This window comes from Rana temporaria, chromosome 2 (genome assembly GCF_905171775.1).
Source record: "Rana temporaria chromosome 2, aRanTem1.1, whole genome shotgun sequence".
In the NCBI taxonomy this organism is placed as follows: Eukaryota; Metazoa; Chordata; class Amphibia; order Anura; family Ranidae; genus Rana; species Rana temporaria.
The window spans coordinates 505,436,927-505,457,968 of record NC_053490.1 but is presented as its reverse complement, the minus strand read 5'-3'; the positions used below and the strand labels follow the sequence as shown (position 1 = coordinate 505,457,968).

Genomic DNA, 21,042 nt, shown 5'->3' with positions numbered 1-21,042 from the left:
GATCATGAAGAATCAGAAGATGAAGGCGGTAAAGAGGAGAACCAAAGCAAAAAGGCAGATCAAAAACCTGAGCTGACTTGTGAATACCAAGAGCTTTCAGAAAAACAGCGAGAGCTGGTAGAATTCGGAGAGGAGACCATAAATCAAGAGGTGGAAATTGTCACAGAATATCTGAAAGATGCCGACCTTTCCCTAGAAATGGAGAACCGAAGAGAAAGTACAAGAATAGATGATTCCGAATGGGGAGATCCAGCGGTGATGAAGGCCTTTCATGCCCAGCCAGCTCTAGAGGTAATTTATGCATCTTCCAGCAATTGTTATTGCTTCATTATAGATTTTACTATGCTGCAATAAAAACTTTATTTGTTATGTTCCCACAAATTGGCCTGATCCTCTAAGCTGCTAGAGCAGTCATCTATCACTTATATAAATACCACACTTCCACTGTCACCTTTTTTGTGCGCTAACATTTTGAAAAAAAATCACAATTTTCCTATATCATAAATGTTTAAAAAAAAAAAAAAGTCCTGTGGCATTTTTATAATTGTTTTTCATTTATTTTAAAAAATTACATTTATACAGCAAACATTGCTACAAGTATGTTTGCACACACAACCAAGTTCCTGCTTTGTCACCAGCGATCGCAGGTGCCTGGTGGACATTGCAGCCGCCAGGCACGCGCTTCGGCTCCTCGGTGATGCGGTGCCCCCTATACCCCCCTTAAAGTGGCTGCTGTACAGCTACGATGATTCGTGCAGAGGAGCCATTCTTTCGCCGTCAAACGGCAGGTGGTCGGCATGAGGTTAACATGTAAATTCACGGGGAAGAAATTAAGGTAATGCAATGTGTTTTTGGATATATATTGGGGTACATTTTTAAAATTGCCTACTACAGTGGAAGCTTGGATTAGGAGCATAATATAAATTAATTTGTTCCACATTGACTTCTATGGCATGCAATACCGCATGTGGCCAGAGGTGGGGGGTGCCGGAAAGGCTCAGACAGCTTGGCTGAACTCGGAAATACTTGGAAAAACTCAAATACTCAGTTCTCGAGCCTTGCCGAACGGCTACGATCAGCTTCGGCGCCCCCACACCTCTGACCAAATGCGGCACTGCACACCACTGTGGCTTGAAACCTGCTTGTTTTGCGAGACAACACTTGCAAACCGAGTCCAGATTTTCCCAAAAAAATAATATTGCGAAATGCTCGTTAACCGCGTTGCTCGCAATCCGAGTTTTCACTGTGATTGCATTTCCTTTTTCAGACCGCAGATGGGTCTAGACCCCTATAACCCATATTTTACTAGTCCTAAAGAGCAACTTCACCCTTATCTGGAAAAAAAAAAAATACAACAAAGGCAGCTTTTAGAAATGTTTTTAATGAATGATGACCATCTAAAAATACTTGCAGGCTTATGTTGTGTAGGGTATTGAAATAATGTGCTGAAAGCTTCTTGAATACAGCTTTACTTTTTTGTGGAGAAATATCAGAACATATCTTTTCAGCACGGGAACAGGAAGCGGGATATAAACAAGTACACATTTAGATACAGTCGGTACATCCTGTCATTACTTTGTATCCAGTGTTAATTTTGGCAGCAAATTTCAATTTAGTTTTAGTCTTCGGACTAAAATGGCATTTTAGTTTTTAGTCCCATTTTAGCCTTCTGCAACTGTTTGTCGTTTTTTGTCCATTACGTTTTAGTCGACTAAAGCTAATTTTAGTCATCTGTGATCAAATGGGTGTAATTAAATTGTAATGCATTAGTTAACATTTGTCTACAATTTCCGAACTCATTTTATATACTGCTGGAGTGAAAAATCATATGTTATTGTTTATGGTATCAAGGTATGAACATGCACTACGGACCAGTGTTCATTTTTAAGTCAAATTTCAATTTAGATTTAGTCTTCCTCTTTTGACTAAAATGCCATTTTAGTTTTAGTCCCATTTTAGTCATCTTAATTGTTTGTCTTATTTTAGTCGACTAAAATGTTTTAGTCTATGAAATTAACACTGTTCGTATCATAGAAAACACTATAATACTGCAGTGCCACCTGCTGGATAGATGGGTATAATGCTTACAGGGTATATATTGTCAGTTTATATAAGCAACTCTGCTGCTGTTCTTTCAACAGCTTTTTATTCTTTTGCATAATATATTTTATTGTTCCTTTCCTAAGGACAGATGAATCCTTTTACTTTCTGAAACTCTAGGTCTACCTCCTGATTGTGTGGGGGAAGGCACTGGTGATGTAGCCTTCCCAGGATGCATCTGTGAGGCCCTGGTTACATCACTAGTGCCTCCCTTAACTGTTGACCTGCAGAGCTGTATACTGATGTGGGTTTTTTTTTTTTTGTGGAAGGGGAATGCCCACTTAACTGCTTTTTGATTTAAAAAAAAACAATCCAGATTCAGTAACTTGTTAAAGTTCTGCACTTTAGCAGTGCTCTTATAGGTTACTCTTAATGCTCCTAAAGTGTTTATTTTTTTGTGATTTTGGTTTCTCCATTTTGGAAAATGGCCCATGTTACGATTGTAAAATCTGTTTTTTATAAATGTGTGTGTGTGTGTGTGTGTGTATATATGTATGTATATATATGTGTGTATGTGTATATATGTATGTGTGTGTGTGTGTGTGTGTGTGTGTGTGTGTGTGTGTGTATATATATATATATATATATATATATATGTATATATATATATATATATATATATATATATATATATATATATATATATATATATATATATATATATATATAAATTTATTTTTTTATTTTGATCCATATAGCAATTAATAGGTACTTGAAGCCCAATTGAACCCCCTATTACTGTAGCTTGACGCTTCAATGTGCTGCCAGCACAAGGTATTTAAACCCTGACTGCAGGACATGACAATGAGGCAGGGGCCCCAAAAGAGCAGATTATTTCTCTATATGTAGCCTGCCCTGGTTACAATAATCAATTCTGAGGGTTCAGTTGGAGTTTAAATTGCCTCTGTTACTAAACTGCACCAGGAATAATCCCATTTCTTCTGTCTTTCAGAGTGTGGACAGCGCTGTTGTTGATAGTGGAATTGGCTCTACCTGGACAGAGTTTGATACGGACTACGATTTGGTAAACTTACTTTTAATTTTTGTGTATATGTTGAGATGATGGTGTGAATTGCCCCCCATTTGGGACAGAGTATTGGATCAAATGATTGATTGCATGAGCATTCAGTAAAATCTTATGCCGCGTACAGACGGTCGTTTTTTGTGATGGAAAAAAAAACGACGTTTTAAATCATGAAATAAAACAACGTTTTTGAAACATCATTTTCAAAAACGACGTTGCCTACACACCATCGTTTTTTCACAATGCTCTAGCAAAGCGAGGTTACGTTTCACCACTTTTTTCCATTGAAGCTTGCTTCATAACTAGCTTCTGGGTATGCGCGGGTGTAAAAACATCATTTTAAACGTCGTTTTTTGCTACACGGTCAATTTCTGTGAAGTAAAAAACGACGTTTTGAAAAACGACACAAAAAATTCGAGCATGTTCGAATTTTTTTTTTGTCCACGTTTTGCCCACACACTATCATTTTAAATGACCGTTTTTTAAAACGTCGTTTTTTTTCATCAAAAAAAAACGACCGTCTGTATGCGGCATTATGCTGACTTAGCCAAAAGATCTAGAGCCGACAGTTAAGTTAATTGGAATATTTAGACCTTTTTCCTGGTAAAGATGATCTCGACTTCATCCCCTCCTCCGTTTTTTATTTGGAATTGCTTGAGAGGTGAGCAATCAATTTCCAAGACTGGCACCCCTCTTTTAAATTTTCTTTTGAAAGGCATTTTCCACTTTTTTTTTTTTTTTTTTTTTTATATGGGTCTAAGCTCATTCTCTTGCTGCCAAAATTGTGGTCAGCCAAACACAGATTTGCTCCATGCTTTCTAGTCGTGCCACAGGGTTAAACGTTTTTGGCACTCAGTGGTGCGTTGTACCACCACACACTAGGTAAACGACCTACCTCTGACCCCTGAATAGGCATCTTGGCTCACAAGTGTTCAATTGGCATCCAGGAAACTTCATACAAACTCTTAACCAAGATTGACCATACACCTGTAGATTATCTGCAGATTATCGATGGTCAGATAGAAAAAGTGGAACATATTTCTCCATCTATGCTTAACAGTGTGGATGGAAGTATATCTCACTGGCCCAAGCTTCCATATTTTGCTAGTCGGCCCCGCTGGCTCTCACATTACCTGAGCATTCTGATTGGGTGCAGGCATTGTTTAGGTTGAAAGCCGACTAGCAAGATACTGAAGCTTGGCCCAGTGGGAGTTTCCTCAGTCCACACAGTTTAGCGTACATGGAGAAATCTGTTGCACTTTTTTCATCTAACCATAGAAAATCTGCAGATTATCTATAGGTGTATGGCCAGCTTAATTTGGTATGTTGCTCCTGTTGAGCTGCAGGCATGATTCCCAGACCTTACAGATTCTTGTTAGTGGTGTGGCTCTGATAAGGGTACCATGCCACACATACGCATATTTTTTGGAGGGTTGTATGCCAACAGATATACCGCATTACGGAGATGACAGTGAATCTCTCTCTAGCATGCTGCTTATTATATATTTCGAACTATTCACTAAGCAAATACAAAAAGCTTATCCCCAGACACTGTTGGACAGTTGAAACCATTTATGAAATGGAGGAAACTGTTGCCATTGCATCAGAATTTACAGAATAATTCCATAGATTATGGAGATCGTTGTTTTTCTTAAATATTCAGATACATATGCTCAACTATGTACTAGTTGAAAGCTTCCATATCTGGGCATATGTGCCAGACTGCTTGCATTTATAGCTCTCTGTAACAATATACTTTTTTTTTTGTATAAATATTCTTCTACCGAGGTATCTTGATGCTTCACCGACTAAAGTTTATATGGAACATATGTATGTCATTTTATTTATTTTTTTATTTTATTTCTTTCTATCCCTATTCACTGAATCTTTAACCCGTTGTCTATACTTCATCTAGCTTTTATTTTTTTAAATCTTAAACATTTCAGCCCCATACCCTATGAATCCCACATGGTTTAAAATTGTTTCCAGGGTTGACTAATCACTTTTCTTAAAATTTTTCTCTTTTTTAGACAGGCCTTAGACATATTTTATACTATGATAAATGAAGTGATAAGCGCAATAAAGTGCAAAGCAAATGAATAAGAGTGCAGCCTAGTGCTAAGGTATAAGCTGCAATGATGTGCACTCTTAGTCATTTGCTTTGCACTTTATTGCGCTTATCAATCACTTTTGTATATATTTATTTACACTTAGATTGAGCAGCAATAACACGCAATTCATCCATTTACTTTTTGTTTCACTGAGTTCATTTGGAGGCGCGAGAGCTCTTCACACACATATTTTATACTATGTTGCTACTGTATTTTTTTTTTCTGATTACTTTCTTTTTATTGTGTACAAAATTTAATATATATATATATATATATATATATATATATATATATATATATATATATATATATATATATATATATATATATATATCACAGTAGCAACATAGTATAAAATGTGTGTTAAGAGCTCTCGCGCCTCCAAATGAACTCCGTGAAACAAAAAGTAAATGGATGAATTGCGTGTTATTGCTGCTCAATCTAAGTGTAAATAAATATATACAAAAGTGATTGATAAGCGCAATAAAGTGCAAAGCAAATGAATAAGAGTGCACATCATTGCAGCTTATACCTTAGCACTAGGCTGCACTCTTATTCATTTGCTTTGCACTTTATTGCGCTTATCACCTCATTTATCGAAGTATAAAATATGTCTAAGGCCTGTCTAAAATTCAGGTATTCCATATGAAATAGTTTACTTTTTTTTTTTTACACTTCTGCTTGTCTTTTGTAAATTTATTTATGTATGTGTGTAAATTTTATATATAATTTTCCTTTTTGTGCTTTTGAGCATCATGTAACCTAGAAGAGGTTCATTGTTGGATCACATAACTGGTGTCCTAAAAGTTGGACACTGAGCGAATTTCTGGTCCAGTTCCTAATGAACTGGCCAAAATTTGATCACCGTGTGATTCTGTTGGCACCATTCGTTCTACATCCTTTGATTTGAAAACACTTAGGATTGGAGTTGAAAATTGTTGGCCCAACAGTGCCTGCATCCAACCAGATGCAGGCATTGTTCTGGTATTTTGACAGCTGGTACTACTAGCTCTTGGAATACTATGGGTGCAGTGGGAGAATCGTCCATTTGCGCTGTTTATCGTGGATGGCGCAATCCAGATTGAAAAAAAGAGATCTAATGGGTGTAGAGACAGCTTTAGGCTTTACTTTTTTTATAGCGCAAGCTGAGATTTACATATGGTGTCTATTTCTTTGGCTTAAAGCTGATCTAAACTCTCTTTTCACCAAAGGCTATTTGTAATCCTTATGCTGCTAGCATAAGTAATTGAGCCAGTATAACTTGTGTTTTTTAAAACTTTATTTTTTCATCTACATTTCTTCAGTTACTTCCTGGTTTCTGGCCTAGGCTAAAATGTCCTACATCCCAGTGGAATTCATGGGCATTTTTTTTTTCATTGGGAAGGGAGGATTTAAGTGCATCCTCCTGCCTGCATGCCTGAGCTAATGGCAGAAGGATTCCTGAAAAGTAAATGCTACATGAATTTTCTGCTCTTACTGAAGATGGCTGCAGCTGGGAATGTTGGGTTATGTTTTATGGCGACATGAATGGGTGAGTTGGCTTTTGAATGTTAAAAAAATGAATTGGCCTCTTCAGTTTGTAGTGCTCAAACACTTTAGTTCCGCTTTAACTGACCATTTTGAATGACAGGCTCCACTGGTAGTAATGTACAGTATTCTACAGTTTGTCTAGATATGTAACTGATCTACTTTAAATGTAATTTTCTTCCAGACCACAATGGATTCGAGTTCTTGGATGGGCTCACCTAAAGTAACATTGACACGTGCTGGACAAATACTTGAGGTATAACTTGCACTAAATCAGTGGTCTCAACTGCAGCCCTGGGGCCGCAGTTGGCCCTTTGCTTGCCTTTAGCCAGCTTTTGAGACGCTATTCCTGCCACTGACACCAACAGGGCACTATTCCTTCCACTAACACAAACGATGGGGCATAATTCCTTTTCTTTAAAAAGTTTGGAGACCCCTGTATTAAATCATTGAGATTTTGACATGCCAAAACATTTTTTTAAAGGCTTTTGTTTGAACTTATCAGGGTCAAACTACAGGAAAACCTTGAGGCCAACTTTTTTTTATTTTTTTTTCCTCTGATGGCCCTGGATAATTTTTAAGGGCATATGTGTTACACAGAAGACAGTGAAGCTGGCTGTCCTATGGAGTCTTGCCATTATACTTTTAACTTACTGGCGATCTAGGCAAAAAAGGTCCTAAAGTGTCCAGCTATGGACTTGGGTTGCCATACGATTACCAAAATAATTAACACTTCTGTGTTTTTGAAAAATGGGGCAACTAATGCGCAAACCAATAAGGGATTAAATATACTAAAAACTAAAAGTAGCAGCCACCTAAAGTGTTCACACACTGAAAGGTATAACAATAAAAGGGGGATGAGGGGGCTCTTACTATAAAAATATTTTAAACTATATGAAATGGCGTGCATAAAACACCCGATAATTCAAGAGTGATAATTGCAAAACCTATCCATAAATGACTCTTCATAAAGGTGAAAATAATAGAATAACACTGTAAAAACGAATTAAAAAGTGCAACAATCCAGTGCAGAAATTACCTTTTTTGTAAAAAAAAAAAAAAAAAAAAATTATATATAAAATCCATGTATGCAAAATACATACACTAGAGAAAAACTGTATAAAAATCTGCAATAAACAGTCTTTAGTGCAGAAAAAACTGTTCAAAAAAACATGCAAAAATTTCTAGGCCACACTCCACAGCAATGTGCAAATAAATCCAAAAAGTGCAGATGCAAAACAATTGTCTCTTAATTGCAGTGATATCCAATAAAGTGCAGGTGCTTTCATCCAGTGCTACATGCCAAACATTTCCCCCAGCCTCTCACCTTAAGAGGCTAATTAAGCCTTTGTGTTGTATTCCTCATTAATGGTCTAACGCTCGCATTTAAGCGGAGGTAATTCAGCATTTACTGACAGTACTGTGTGCAGGAAGACTTCCAGGTGCGGCCAAACCCGGAAGAGATGTCGCCGCGGCTCTCTGTCCTAAATGTTTGTTTTTGGAACCGTTTATTTTTTTCTGCACTAAAGACTGTTTGTTTATTGCACAATTTTATACATTTTTTTTTTTCCTTCTGTGTTTGTTTTTATTCCATTAAGATACATGCAATCTATCACACCACTTATGACCAATTTTTGAAGGTCTTTCCACAAGATTAAGGCCAGGTTCACACTGCTCCTGCATCAGTTGCCAGGCAACTTTGGCACGGCTTTGAAGCGACTTTAGGGAATGCCCGTGTAATCTTCCTGTAATATCGTATCCAATCGCATCATTTAAGATGAGGATCTGACTTGGATGTGACTTTCGTTCAATTCTATCGGTTGAAATCTGACACAAGTCGGACCAAAGTAGTGCAGAAAGCTTATCCAAAGTCGGACTGACACAAGTTGGGCCAGTTAAGATGGCTCTCTGGGGGAAACCTTGATTTTCGCATGTCGTGCAACTTGTGCTCTTAAAGTCAGAGCGCATTTTGCACCAGTGTGAACTGGGCCATAATACAACATTCACCCACACGTTGTTCTAATTGGTTTTGATTCAGAGAATGTGAAAAAAGTATAAACGTATCTTTGCAAAGTTTCACATGTGTAACTTCAGAAAACCTGTCCTGATCAAAATGCATGGTCTCCAATTGCTGACTTCTTTCTTAAAATGCCAACTACTCGGCTATTATGCAGATTCATTGGCCTCAGTACTAAAACAATGCAGATCTGGAAAAACAGAGGAGTTGTAATTATCTGCATACATTTGCAGGAGAGAGCTCAAATTGTAGCCTTCATGTTCTCTCCTGATGGGTTTCTGTTATAAAATCTTTAACATAAGTTGTTTTGTGTCACATAATACAGGATAAGGCTATCTTGAGAGTAATGGACAAGGCACCATATTTGCCACCAGCCAACCTGGAGTTCCTGGGCTCCCCTATGCATCGCGGATACATGTGTGCACAAAGGCTGAAGGGTCTAGAGATGGGTAGACTGTCCCCCAAGCCATTTCGACAGCGGTTTCCTAGGCAGGTAAAAGATTCTGATATCTCTTATTGCACTATACCCTAATCTTCACTCTTATAAGTGTAGCGCCTGTGTACTTTCGTACAGGTGCTATATTCAAATTTAGTGGGAGAATGAGAGAGTTATCTTACTCTCATTCTTTGATTTGACAAATTTGGTTGTCGCCAAATCTGGATTGTCCTGTGGGTCAGTCTGTGCCCCAGAGATGCAGTCTCATCTCTGGGCGGCAGGTGGCGCCAGAGGGGTCCAGGCGGAGCCGCTTCTTCCCAGCAGCTAATTTGAGGAGTTACCCCTCCCCAGCATACCCCTCGAGGGAAATTTCAGTGGCGGAGGCCGTTGTTCGGGGTTCTTCGCGGGTTCCAGGTGCGGCACCCACCTTTAGGGTGTGCGCACATCACGGGCCCTACCACTATGGCCTACCTGGCTGGGGTCACGTGCTACGCGGAGTTCCTGACTCTGGGCTCTCATAGCCCGGAGCAACTGATGCTACCAAGGGGCCCCAGTGACTTACTGGGTCCCCACTTCTATTGAGAAGATCCCAAGCTGGGTGCTGTTCGGTGGGGGATCGGTCTGAGGAGAACCCGGAGGCAGGTGATCCAACAGGGCTTGAATGAACCACCGGGGATCTGGGCACCAGACACTGACAGGTCACATTCAAGCTGTCAGTCGGTGATCTCAAAGACCTACTGGGAGTATTTGCTCTACCGTCCTAGCTTCCAAGCACTAGGCCTGTGGCAGAGGTCTCTGGACATCCAAATTAGAGCCAAGTCTGTGGCAGAGACTTGTTTCCTTTCCCAGAAGCTTTAAGTGGCGCTCTGGCTGCCAGACCTGTGAGAGAGGTCTGTCCAGGTGGACTTTACCCACTCCAGCTGGAGTGGCGACGTAGACAAATTACAGAGTGCAGGACTGCCTTTATTATCCATAGCCTGATACTGTGAAGTTGCTCTACCTTCACCAGCCTATCCGGTCTACCTCAAGTTCACATGTTGGTCGTGTTTGACCGGGAAAATAAAGCATTTGAAAACGTCAACCAACGGTCCTGGACATTCTATTATTGCTCTCAGCACTATCATCACCCCTGGACACAGTATAGAGCTAACTTAAACACGCCGATCCCAAATCTAATCAGCGGCTCCTCCGAGGGTAGCGCTACATAAGATCTGATTTGCACCTGAAATTGCTTAGGCTGTGTACATATCTACTACTGGATACATCTGTGCAGTTTTGGTGTACTGTGGATGCTGTTCACTTTAGATAAGTTTTACATGCATTAACATTGGACACTATAATAACACATTTCCCTAAAATGGTATCAAAGGAGCAGCAAGCAGGGTTTTTCCTAACACTGTACCAAAAATGTTTATTGGCATACACTAGATTGCCAAAAGTAAAATAAAAAATAAAGGTCCCGCTATTCAATCATGTACAGTGAAACCTTGGTTTGAGAGTAACTTGGTTTGAGAGCGTTTTGCAAGACAAGCAAAATGTTTTAATACATTTTGCCTTGATATACAAGCCATGTCTTGATATAAGAGTAGCGTCACGTCACAACTGAGTATAAAAGAGAAGAAAGGCGCCTCTAAGTATAGCAATATGGTTACATTAAATGAAGGTACAACATTTAGCAACTTATTGCTACACTTGTAGGTGCCTCTCTTCTCTTTTATACCCTGTAAAAAAAAAAAATGCTTTGATATACGAGTGCTTTGTATTACAAGCATGTTCCTGGAACCATTTGTCCTCGCAAACCAAGTGTTTACTGTATATACAAATTAAATGGTTAGAACAATCCACAACTCCAAAATAAATCCTCATGTTAATCTCCACCATTCATTACCATAGTGATCTTAAATATCGGTGCCTCCACCAACAGCTGAAAGGCTCGCTTACCAGCTCCTATTGATCCCTCATTACAAGGAATCGTTGGCACTTGTGGCTTCAGCTTAGCCAAGGCATTTCTCCAGGTCCAGGTGGTTTCCCAACCAGATCACGCCTTGGCACTGTATAAGATGTGAAGAATTCTCACTCGGGTTCCACGTAATGCATTTTCTCCATCCGGAGGAAATGCAGAGACTTACTGTGTATATGTCTCATAGAATGTTTTCATTCAGAATTTTTTTTTTTTTTTTGCGTGCGTTTTTATATTACCAAAAGTTTTGAGACACCTGCCTTTACACACACGGACTTTAATGACATCCCAGTCTTAATCCTCATACACACACTCGGGCTTCTATCTGACTTTTCATTGGAATTTTGGTCTGATTGGTGTTGGCCGTGAACTTCTGCACACAGACGACAGAACATTTTCAGCCAACATTCGCCAAATCACATGGTTTTTCAGCTCTTTACCGCCACCCTTTGGGCAACTTCTGCTATTGTTGTCTGATGTTTATCATTGGTTCTGAGCATGCGTGTTTGTACTTTGGATTTTAGTCCGATGGACTTGTGTACACTCAATTGGATGATCCTCCATCAGTCATTTGTTGTCGGAAAGTTTGAGAGCATGCACAGAGAATATTTGTCTGTGGAAAAACCGACAACAAATGTCCGATGGCGCATATAGACGGTCGGATCGCTGTCAAAGTCTGATCGTGTGTCTGGGCCTTTAGTCTGTAGGGTTCAATATTAAGTTGGCCCACCCTTTGCAGCTATAACAGCTTGCACTCTTCTGGGAAGGCCGTCCACAAGGTTAAGGAGGGCGTCTATGGGAATGTTTGACCATTCTTCCAGAAGCACAATTGTGAGGTCAGGCACTGAAGTAGACTAAGGCCTGGCTCGCAGTCTCGGCTCTAATTCATTCCAAAGGTGTTCTGTTGGGTTGAGGTCAGGACTCTGTGCGGGCCAGTCAAGTTCCTCCACCTCCAACTCTATCGGTTTTATGGACCTTGCTTTGTGCACTGGTCCAAATCATTTGGTGGAGGGGGGATTATGGTGTGGGGTGGTTCTTCAGGGGCTAGGCGTGACCCTTCAGTTTCAGTGAAGGGAACTCTTAAGGCGTCCTCATACCAAGACATTTGGGACAATTTCATGCTCCCAACTTTGTGAGAACAGTTTGGGGATGGCCCCTTCCTGTTCCAACATGACTGCGTACCAGTGTACAAAGCAAGGTCCATAAAGACATGGATGAGCGTGTTTAGGGTGGAGCATCTTGACTGGCCTGCACAGAGTCCTGATCCCAACCCGATTTAAAACCTTAGTGATGAATTAGAGAGGAGACTCTGAGCCAGGCCTTCTCATTCACATCAGTGCCTGACTTCACAAATTTGCTTCTGGAAGAATGATCAAACATTCCCATAGACACACTCCTAAACCTTGTGGGCAGCCTTCCCAGAAGAGTTGAAGCTGTTATAGCTGCAAACGGTGGGGCGACTCAATATTGAACCCAACGGACTAAGACTGGGATGACAAGAAAATGCATTGCCTGGAAACTGAGTGAGAATTCTTCACATCTTATACGGTGCCAAGGGATGATCTTGTTGGGAAACCATCTGGACCTGGAGAAAGGCCTTGGCTGGACTAAAGCCACAAGCAGGACTGTCTTAATGCATGGGCACTGCCCTTCCATTGTGGCCCCACCCCTTTAATAATGTACTCACTCCGTCCCCTGTATTTCACTTGCTTCCACCCATTGTGTCATGAGTATACAGCTATCCAACCTCTCTATTTCTGCATTTGTATTTTTGAAAAGCGAATAAGATGAAAGAGTTTAAAAAAAGCACTTGTGTGGTTCAGCCAATCTTCATTTATTTTTCTGCCTATTAGATCTTTATGGTCTGTGTAACAGTGTCTGTGGCAAGGGTGTGTCCTTTATCTACATGCTATAAGGTGTCCCTCTTTTTACTATTTTAGACTTTTGGAGTTATGGATGTAGTCATCTAGTTCCAAAAAGCCAATGGTTTAACAGAACCCTCCCTTCTAACCCAAATCTGTTGTGGCATTTAGGGCTAAAAGTGTAAATCCGTAGCAGGGAAGTTGAGTGGTTGGCACTGGTATCTTGCAGTGCCGAGCTCCTGGAATTCAACATCAAGATGAAGACCGCACGTGTAGCAAGTTGCAGAGAAACCTGCAATAATTACTAAATTTACTATATATTCTTGAATGTGCACACACTTTGTTTATATTAAAGTGGATGTAAACCCAAAATATATATGTCACAATGTAGAGAATAAGATTTCCTATCATCTGTGCCCATTCTTGCCACACAGTTAATCCAGCTCTGAGCAATCATCTTTTATTCAGTGAAATACAACAAAGTCCTTGCTTCTGAAAAAAGTGCACAATTCACATCCCCTCCCCTGTGTTTTGATTAAATGTTTTCAAAATATGGGGTGAGTCACAGTTCAGTGCCATGAGAAAATGCAACCGCCATCAGAATATACATAGAGCTGAAGGGAAGAGGGGAGGGGGATGTGAATTGAGCACTTTTTACAGAAGCTGTGTATGTCTGCAAGCAGTGCATGAGATATGTAAATAACCTGTCACTCAAGCAAGGACTTTGGTTTTTATCTGGAAGTCTGTTTTTTATTTCCCTGAACAATAAAAAGAGGATTGCTCAGAGCTGGATTAACTTTGTGTGGCAAGACTGGGCACAGATGATAGGAAATCTTATTCTCTACATTGTGACATCAAAAATCAAAAACTATTTTTTGGGTTTACATCCACTTTATTAACTGATGTTTGTTATCATTGGCGTTTAGCCGTCTTATTTTCTGAGTGAATTTACTAGCCTAACTTGGTTCCAGCAGTCTCCACTGATGCCGCGCAGCATGCGCCCACCTTTTCCATTTACACCTCCCAGAAGACCGATTCCACCATTCTCCCCCAATCAGGTAGGATATGTGGCTTACAATTTACTGCTGTGCTTGGTAATGTGTGGACTGCTCTTTGCTCATTGAAATGCCTTGGGTCAGGTTGATCATTACAACTTTGGTTACACTGATCTGACATCAAATTTACAGATGGATATGACCCTTTGCTTTTAACTGGCCAGTGGAGCACTATTTCTCCCACTGATGAAATACAATACGCTCCCTCTGACCCCAAAGATGGGGCATAATTCCTCCCATTAATACCAATGCTGGGGCATAATTTATGTGTCATGAGTCCAAGATGCCTGACACCTGCACAAGAGTGACTTCATCTTGCGCTGGCCAGTGAAGGTGGCCTAAGATGGGCACCCAAGAGATTATGCCAGTGAGGGACAGGGGTGTTAAGGCAAAAGGTAAGTGTGTTTGTTTGTTTTTTTGTTTTCTTTCAAGTTCATAAATGAAATATACTGTACAAAGACTACCCTGCCCACAGGACGACTAGTTGCTGTGAGATTTTACAGGAAAACTAACGGCATTGTCACCCTGTTACAGGAAGTAAAAAGAACACATTTTCTAGCAGCTTAAATGGGCAAAAACCTTTTACGGCCTTACTGGGGGACTTCCTTTTTTAAAAAAATATTTGCCTGGCTGTTCTGGTTGAACCAAAGGCTTATATTTTTAATTCACTGACCCAAGAACAAGTGTGCATATAAAGTTCTCATTTTACTAGCTGCATGTTTGTTCCTGGTCACCATAGACGTGTGCTTGGGCACACCCTAATTGCCCTGTGCAGCGCAGATTTCCCCTGTTGCTTGGCTGCAGAGAAAGGGACTGGGAAATCTGTCGTCTGTCCCTTTTTCTCTGTCTCAAAAGTGAAACATCAGGGGTCTGTTTAGACCCCTGATATTTCATCAAAGCCCCAATGGGGCTCCAAAAAAATTTGAATAAAAAAATCATTTGTTTAAAAAAAAAAAAAGACTACTAGTATGTTTTGTATAGCGGGTATCCTTGTAAGCTCTTTTGGAGCAGATGGGTCGCATGGTATGGTGCATTGGTAGGAGTGGCGAGCAAGAGAGGTCTTGCACTAAGATTCCAATGCCTGTGCAGTGATTGTGTATGATGGCAGATGCAAAGGAAATTATTACAATTTGTTTTGTGGACTTTTTTTCTTCTTTAGTCTCCAGGTTTTATGTCCCAGACTCCCTTCAGGCCAATGTCTCCTAACGTCAGCACCCCTGTGAGACCAATGACCCCAAAGATGGTCAGGATGCAGTTTGGTCCAATGTCTCCAAGTCCCAGCATGTCTCCATTCTTTAGCCCCCTAGGCAACACATTCCAGAGCTTTAAGTAAGTTTTCAATCCTTTCTAACTATCCAGAAAGTAACAAATATTTAGCAATGTCACAGATTTAGACATTCGTTGTGGCAAAGGACAGTGACAAAGTATTTATTTTAGAAAACTTATGTGGGTGTTTCTAAATGTAGGAGGGGCCATAATTGTAACTATAAATCCATATAGGTTAATGGCTGGTGCAGCAGCTGGGGATCTTGACTACCTTGTGTTTAATATGTAGCTCCTTTTCCACCCCCCTTGCCTATCTGGCTACATTAAGTTTTGTCAGTGAAGACATTTTATATATTATCTCCTTTTTTTTTTTTTTTTTTTTTTCATGGTTTCCTAAGCTGGGTGATTGCTCCTGCCTATTTCTGGAAGATGCTTCCCGAAATAAAAACACGGAAGGTCAATCATTTAGTAATAAATATTTATCACACCTCCAGCCAATCCCTGGAAGGGGGTGTCCAGAAGGTGACTGAGCAGGTGATAAATGTTTTGAGGGCTTGGGCAGAGTGTTTGCCTTTCTCTATTAGGGGTTCCACTTCTTCTCCTGTGGCTGCTTCCCTGGCTGTCAGGCAGCTAGTGTGAGATGGGACTTGCATTTGGGACCTCAGCTGAAGGGGACTTGCTGGAATGCGTTGCTTTGAGAGTCCGGGTCTGGAGAAGGTTTTCGTCTCCTTCACTGAAGCGTGTCGTACGTGTGGAAGCTGGGTGGCAGACAGCTCCTGGGACATTGTAAGACCTGAGTTTGGGACTTTCACATGCGCCTGCTGCTATAGAATTGGTGCTCAGAAGTTTGTAGTCTTAACCCTCTCCTGTACAAGTTTTCTGCAAATAAAGTCCACAAAAACACATACCTTAGACCAAGCCTGTGTCTGTGGCAGGTAGCCTCTGTGCCCGTAAGGGAGACCTTGGCATCTTCTCAGCAGCCCCTTTGGGGGTAAACACTAAAACTAGGTTTGCAGGTTTCAGCTCAAATCCCTTAATGCTTCGTTAAGTTGACATGATTTTTGCGACCAGCCAAATTATCACACTGTCTGGCCAGTAGATGAGACTGCTTTTTTTTTTTTTTTGTACAGCTTTGTGGCTCCCTGTACCACTTGGGTACGTGTGTGCTCAGACTATAAATAAGCATTAGAACATTGGTAAAGCTTTCTCGTTTTCTGCCTCCTTACATAATCCTGTCCATTTAGCCACCTGTGTAGAATTTTCTGAGTTCTACACATACAGATTAACAGTGGTACTTCCCTTGACTGTGTTTGGCGATATTGGTCCTCCCAAATGTGGGTAATTCTGGAAAAGCAGGCATATCTGGATCAAACTATATATTCTCCCCCCTCCCTTTTTTTTTTTTTTTTTTTATGCGATATTGCTGTAGCTGGGATTCCTTCTGACAATTTACAAGAAGTGCATTTTAATTGTAGTTATTAAACCTTAGGTTTCCTGGACATGTAACACAGCTGCATCCACAACATCGTAGAATCCTTAGTCAACGACAACGCCCTCAAAGGTAAGACTGATAATCTTGGTGGTAATACAGTGTAAGAAGACTGCCTTGTAAAGTTGGGTCTTTGTGCTAAAGTGAAGAAATTGGAGGAACATATAGGTGTGGTGCTGCGGCAATAACACAATCCCAGTGCGATTTAAGTACCTTGTATTGAAATAACGCAAAGCTAGTTCACAAACACCCAGTGAAAGGGAGCCCAACCGGGAACACTCAGTTCCAACTGCATGTAGTAAGCGGGTTTCAGCTGAACGGACAGTGTCTGTAGAGAGGGGTAGAGTGAGGCCTGTCCGTCTTGTGCCCAAGTAGGCAGATGTCCAGCGAGGTTGCTAACCTTACGCTTTCCCTTCTTATCGGGAACCTTTACCTACCACTAGTACAGTACCTAAAATACGGGGTACTTGTCCCTTCTCTATCCACTTGCATTTTGCACACCAAATGGAGGGGCCACACCTAAGATGGCCACCAGAGTCACATGGGTGGCCAGCATCCAACCAGATGGCTGCCCCAATGACTCGGCAAACTATAAAGTAACCCTGTTCCTCTTGACTTCCTCTCCATCTGCCGTGTTGCTGTGAAAAAGTGCCACCTGCAGTAGAGCAAGCAAGACTGCCCCTGCTTACAAACTAAACAAAATAGGCAGTGCAGCTTTTGTAGTACAAGAAGGCATGGGGTAGTTCCCACAAAAGCTACTGGGTGGCAGCACAATAAAGAATAATAGGATCTACAACAGTGTCTTTCAACTGTGGCTCAGACAGCATGGGGAGTAGTGAATGAATGAATGAATGAAAAATTTATATAGCGCGGCACATGCGAACTGAATCGCCTCTGGGCGCTTGATGTTAGTGTCTCATGCCTATCAGAAAAGCAGGGTTTTGATCTGCCTTCTGAAAGACAGGTGGTTTTGCTCCAACCGAATGCTGGTTGGTAAAGCATTCCAAAGCCTGGGGCCCTGAAAAGCAAACCTTCTTTCTCCTTTGGACTTGTATTTGGTTTTAGGAACCTTGACCAGATTTTGGTCGGTGGATCGCAGAATGCGGTTGCAATTGTGCGGTTTGATCTTGTCGCATGGATATCTAGGAGCCTTCCCATGGATGCACTTATGTGTCAGGCAGAGTGCTTTGAATGCAATTCTGTCTTTCACTGGCAACCAGTGAAGGGATCTCAGCGAAGGTGAGATTGATTCCCAAGATTTTTTCCCAGTCACAAGTCTAGCGGCCGTATTCTGTACGACTTGAAGACGAGCGATTTGGTACTTGGGGAGCCCGAGGTAAAGGGCATTTGCATAGTCCAGTCTGGAATTCACGATTGTTCCCACCACGACTGCTATGTCTTCTTTGGGAATAAATTGAATAAGTCTGCGTAGAAGGCGCATCAAATGGTGCGTCCTGCTGACTACTGACCCTATTTGTGCGTCCATTGTCATGAAGGTGTCAAACGTGACTCCTAGACTTCTGACTTTGGAGCTAGGGGAGATGGTCTGACCCAGGATGGGCGAAGGTGTCCAGTTTGTTGTCGGTTGACTCTTCCGACTGGCATTGAACATAAAGAGTTCTGTTTTAGCGCTATTGAGTTTGAGATAACTCTTAGTCATCCAGTTTTCTATTGAAGAGAGACATTTCTCTAATCTGAGATGATGATCCTTTTTTTGGCAGATGCGAAAGTACAACTGCGTGTCGTCTGCATAAGAGTGATAGAGTAGTTCTTGGCTACTGATAATATCAAAGAGAGGACGAAGATAGATATTGAACAGCACCGGTGATAGGGGGGATCCTTGGGGGACCCCACATGGCACCGCGCGTTTTTCTGACGTGAAAGATCCCAGTTTCACTGTTTGTGAACGGTTTCCGAGAAAAGAGGAGAACCATGGTAAGGCATCTTCTGAGACTCCGGCGACTTCTGTTAGTCGTCTCAGTAGCAATTTATGGTCTACTGTGTCAAAGGCTGCGCTTAGGTCCAGCAGAACCAGGAGACACGATTCTCCTTCGTCTGCGGCCTCGAGCGCATCATCCCATATTTTCAGTAAGGCCGTTTCTGTCCCGTGTCCGGGACGGAACCCGGATTGAAATGGATCGAGTAGGTTGTGGGTATCCAGATGCTGTTGCAGCTGATTTACCACCACTTTCTCCATTATCTTGGACAGAGCATTTAGACCTGTTATGGGACGGCGGTGAGTTGGGTCCATAGGATCCAAATTAGGTTTTTTCAAGATCGGCAGGATTGTGCCCTCTTTCAGCAGGGAAGGCACTATGCCTTCCTTAAATGACTGATTTATAAGCTGTGTGATCGGAGGCGCCAGGATGTCGGCACATTCCTTCAGTAGCTTGGTGGGAATGATGTCATTGGGTGCTGTGCTGTTGCGCAGCGCACCAATGAATTTTTTTGTGGTATCAATGGAGATGGGTTCCAAAGTGAACTTAGTTGATTGTAGAGGCGTTCCGTCGGTGTTTTGATTGAAGAGGGGGCTGAGTGGAGTATTGTTTTGCCGAATACTTACCCGAATTTTTTCAATTTTGTTGATGAAGAAATCCGATAGTTCATTGCAGAACTCTTGGGTGTCTGAAGTGGGGACTTCAAGACATCCCGGATTCATGGTCTGGGTGACCATCTTGAAGAGTTGTAGTGTAGGAAGCGGTTGTAATAAGACCTCTTACAGTGCGATCTTGCTGGCCCCTCTTCTCCTGTTCACCTCAGGTGCTTGTATGTGACATCACCTGGGGTAGACGGGAGGAAAGGAGGGGCTGGCGGGAAGGATCGCGCTATGACCGGTCTTATTACAGCCTCTTCCCGTTTACCTCTGCACTTTAATTCCTGTGCCCTGCCGTTTGACCCGTGTTATGCTCTGCCGTGAGCACGTTGATGTGTCCCATGTTCTGATATGTGCCTCATTTTCTCTGTGCTCTATGATGTGCCTATGTTCTGCTGTGTGCCCAGCTGTCCCACCTGTTTTGTGTGCTAACCATCTGTGTTCTATCCTGCTGCCCCTGTATACTGCTTATCTATGAAGTTAAACCCAGAATTAAGCATGTGTTCAGAAGAAAAAAATGGCACACGTTCCACATAAAATAGGGAAGTTGTAATATTTATATCCATTTAATGCTATTTCTTAATTATTGCCAGGGTTTCATCAACAATAAAGGTTGAAAAACACTGATTTAAAAGAACAGAATGACAAGGAAAGAGCTAGTAGTAAACAGTACAGTTAGGTCTAGTGCAAACAATTACTTGCTGTACAGGGGAGGTAGCGCCTCTCAAGGAAATTGGCTATACCGGTTTTCCCAGGTAGTCTACCGTGGATCTCCATACATGCTCCACAGACAGGACGTAAGTCTCTGGTTTGGATATCCAGGTAGCAACTAGAGTCCCAGGGATGTGTGCCCGCTACAGTGACTGGGGCTTAATGTGAAACTGCATGCTTGTGGCTTCACGCATGTCAAGAACAGTGGCGTCCCCCACATAATTACTGATTAGATGACAATCCCAGTCACTGCTGTTTCATGTGAGATATCTGAGAACCTTGGGGCAGGAAACGTAGAGTTTATATTCCGTGGGTGTGTTCAGTAGTCCTGGGGATTGTGGGAGCCTACTGGATTGCCAAAGAAATTAGGGGGGGCCAACACGCACTGCTGAATATGGTGATTAAAGAGGGACTCCACTACGGCATGTGTGTGTATATATGCTCCTGCCTATCACTGTTTGTTTGTCATATGATACCCATTGCTAGTAAGAAAGACAAGGATACTAAACATGCTGTCTAAACTTTTTTTTTTTTTTTTTTTTTTAACCCAATACATTCTTTGTTGGTTCTCTGAAATTATTTGATAGGTCAACGGTGCACATTACTGTAGCAAAATTGTCAATTATTTTAAATGTATTATTTTTTGGTTTCCCAGTTGGGCAATGAAGGTTTTACTAGGCTACCCTTTACCATCACCCTAACATGATGTCCAATGACATTGATGATTACTCCATTCTGGGAGACCCATGTGCCTGAACTTTCAACTCTTCTATACTTTATCGATTGGGGGAGGGGAGTCCATTCCCCTAGGACCAACTATGTGACACTAAATCGATTAGCCACCCTGGGGTCCCCAGCCCTAACCAGTGTGCTAGAACCTGATTAATTTAG

The 21,042-nt window shown here is 41.5% G+C and overlaps 1 protein-coding gene across 3 annotated transcripts in view; it reads left to right on the top strand.

The window, feature by feature from the left end:
• Window positions 1–21,042, top strand: part of PATL2 (PAT1 homolog 2) — a 75,765-nt gene that overhangs the window by 28,180 nt on the left and 26,543 nt on the right. For 2 of the 3 annotated variants that reach the window (XM_040338917.1, XM_040338916.1), the window contains exons 4-10: window positions 2–291; window positions 3,053–3,124; window positions 6,947–7,018; window positions 9,105–9,272; window positions 14,009–14,095; window positions 15,252–15,421; window positions 16,848–16,919. In XM_040338917.1, the coding sequence (XP_040194851.1) occupies window positions 2–291; window positions 3,053–3,124; window positions 6,947–7,018; window positions 9,105–9,272; window positions 14,009–14,095; window positions 15,252–15,421; window positions 16,848–16,919 (931 nt within the window). The remainder of the gene's footprint in view (window position 1; window positions 292–3,052; window positions 3,125–6,946; window positions 7,019–9,104; window positions 9,273–14,008; window positions 14,096–15,251; window positions 15,422–16,847; window positions 16,920–21,042) is intronic. The other variant, XM_040338918.1, reaches the window with a different exon arrangement.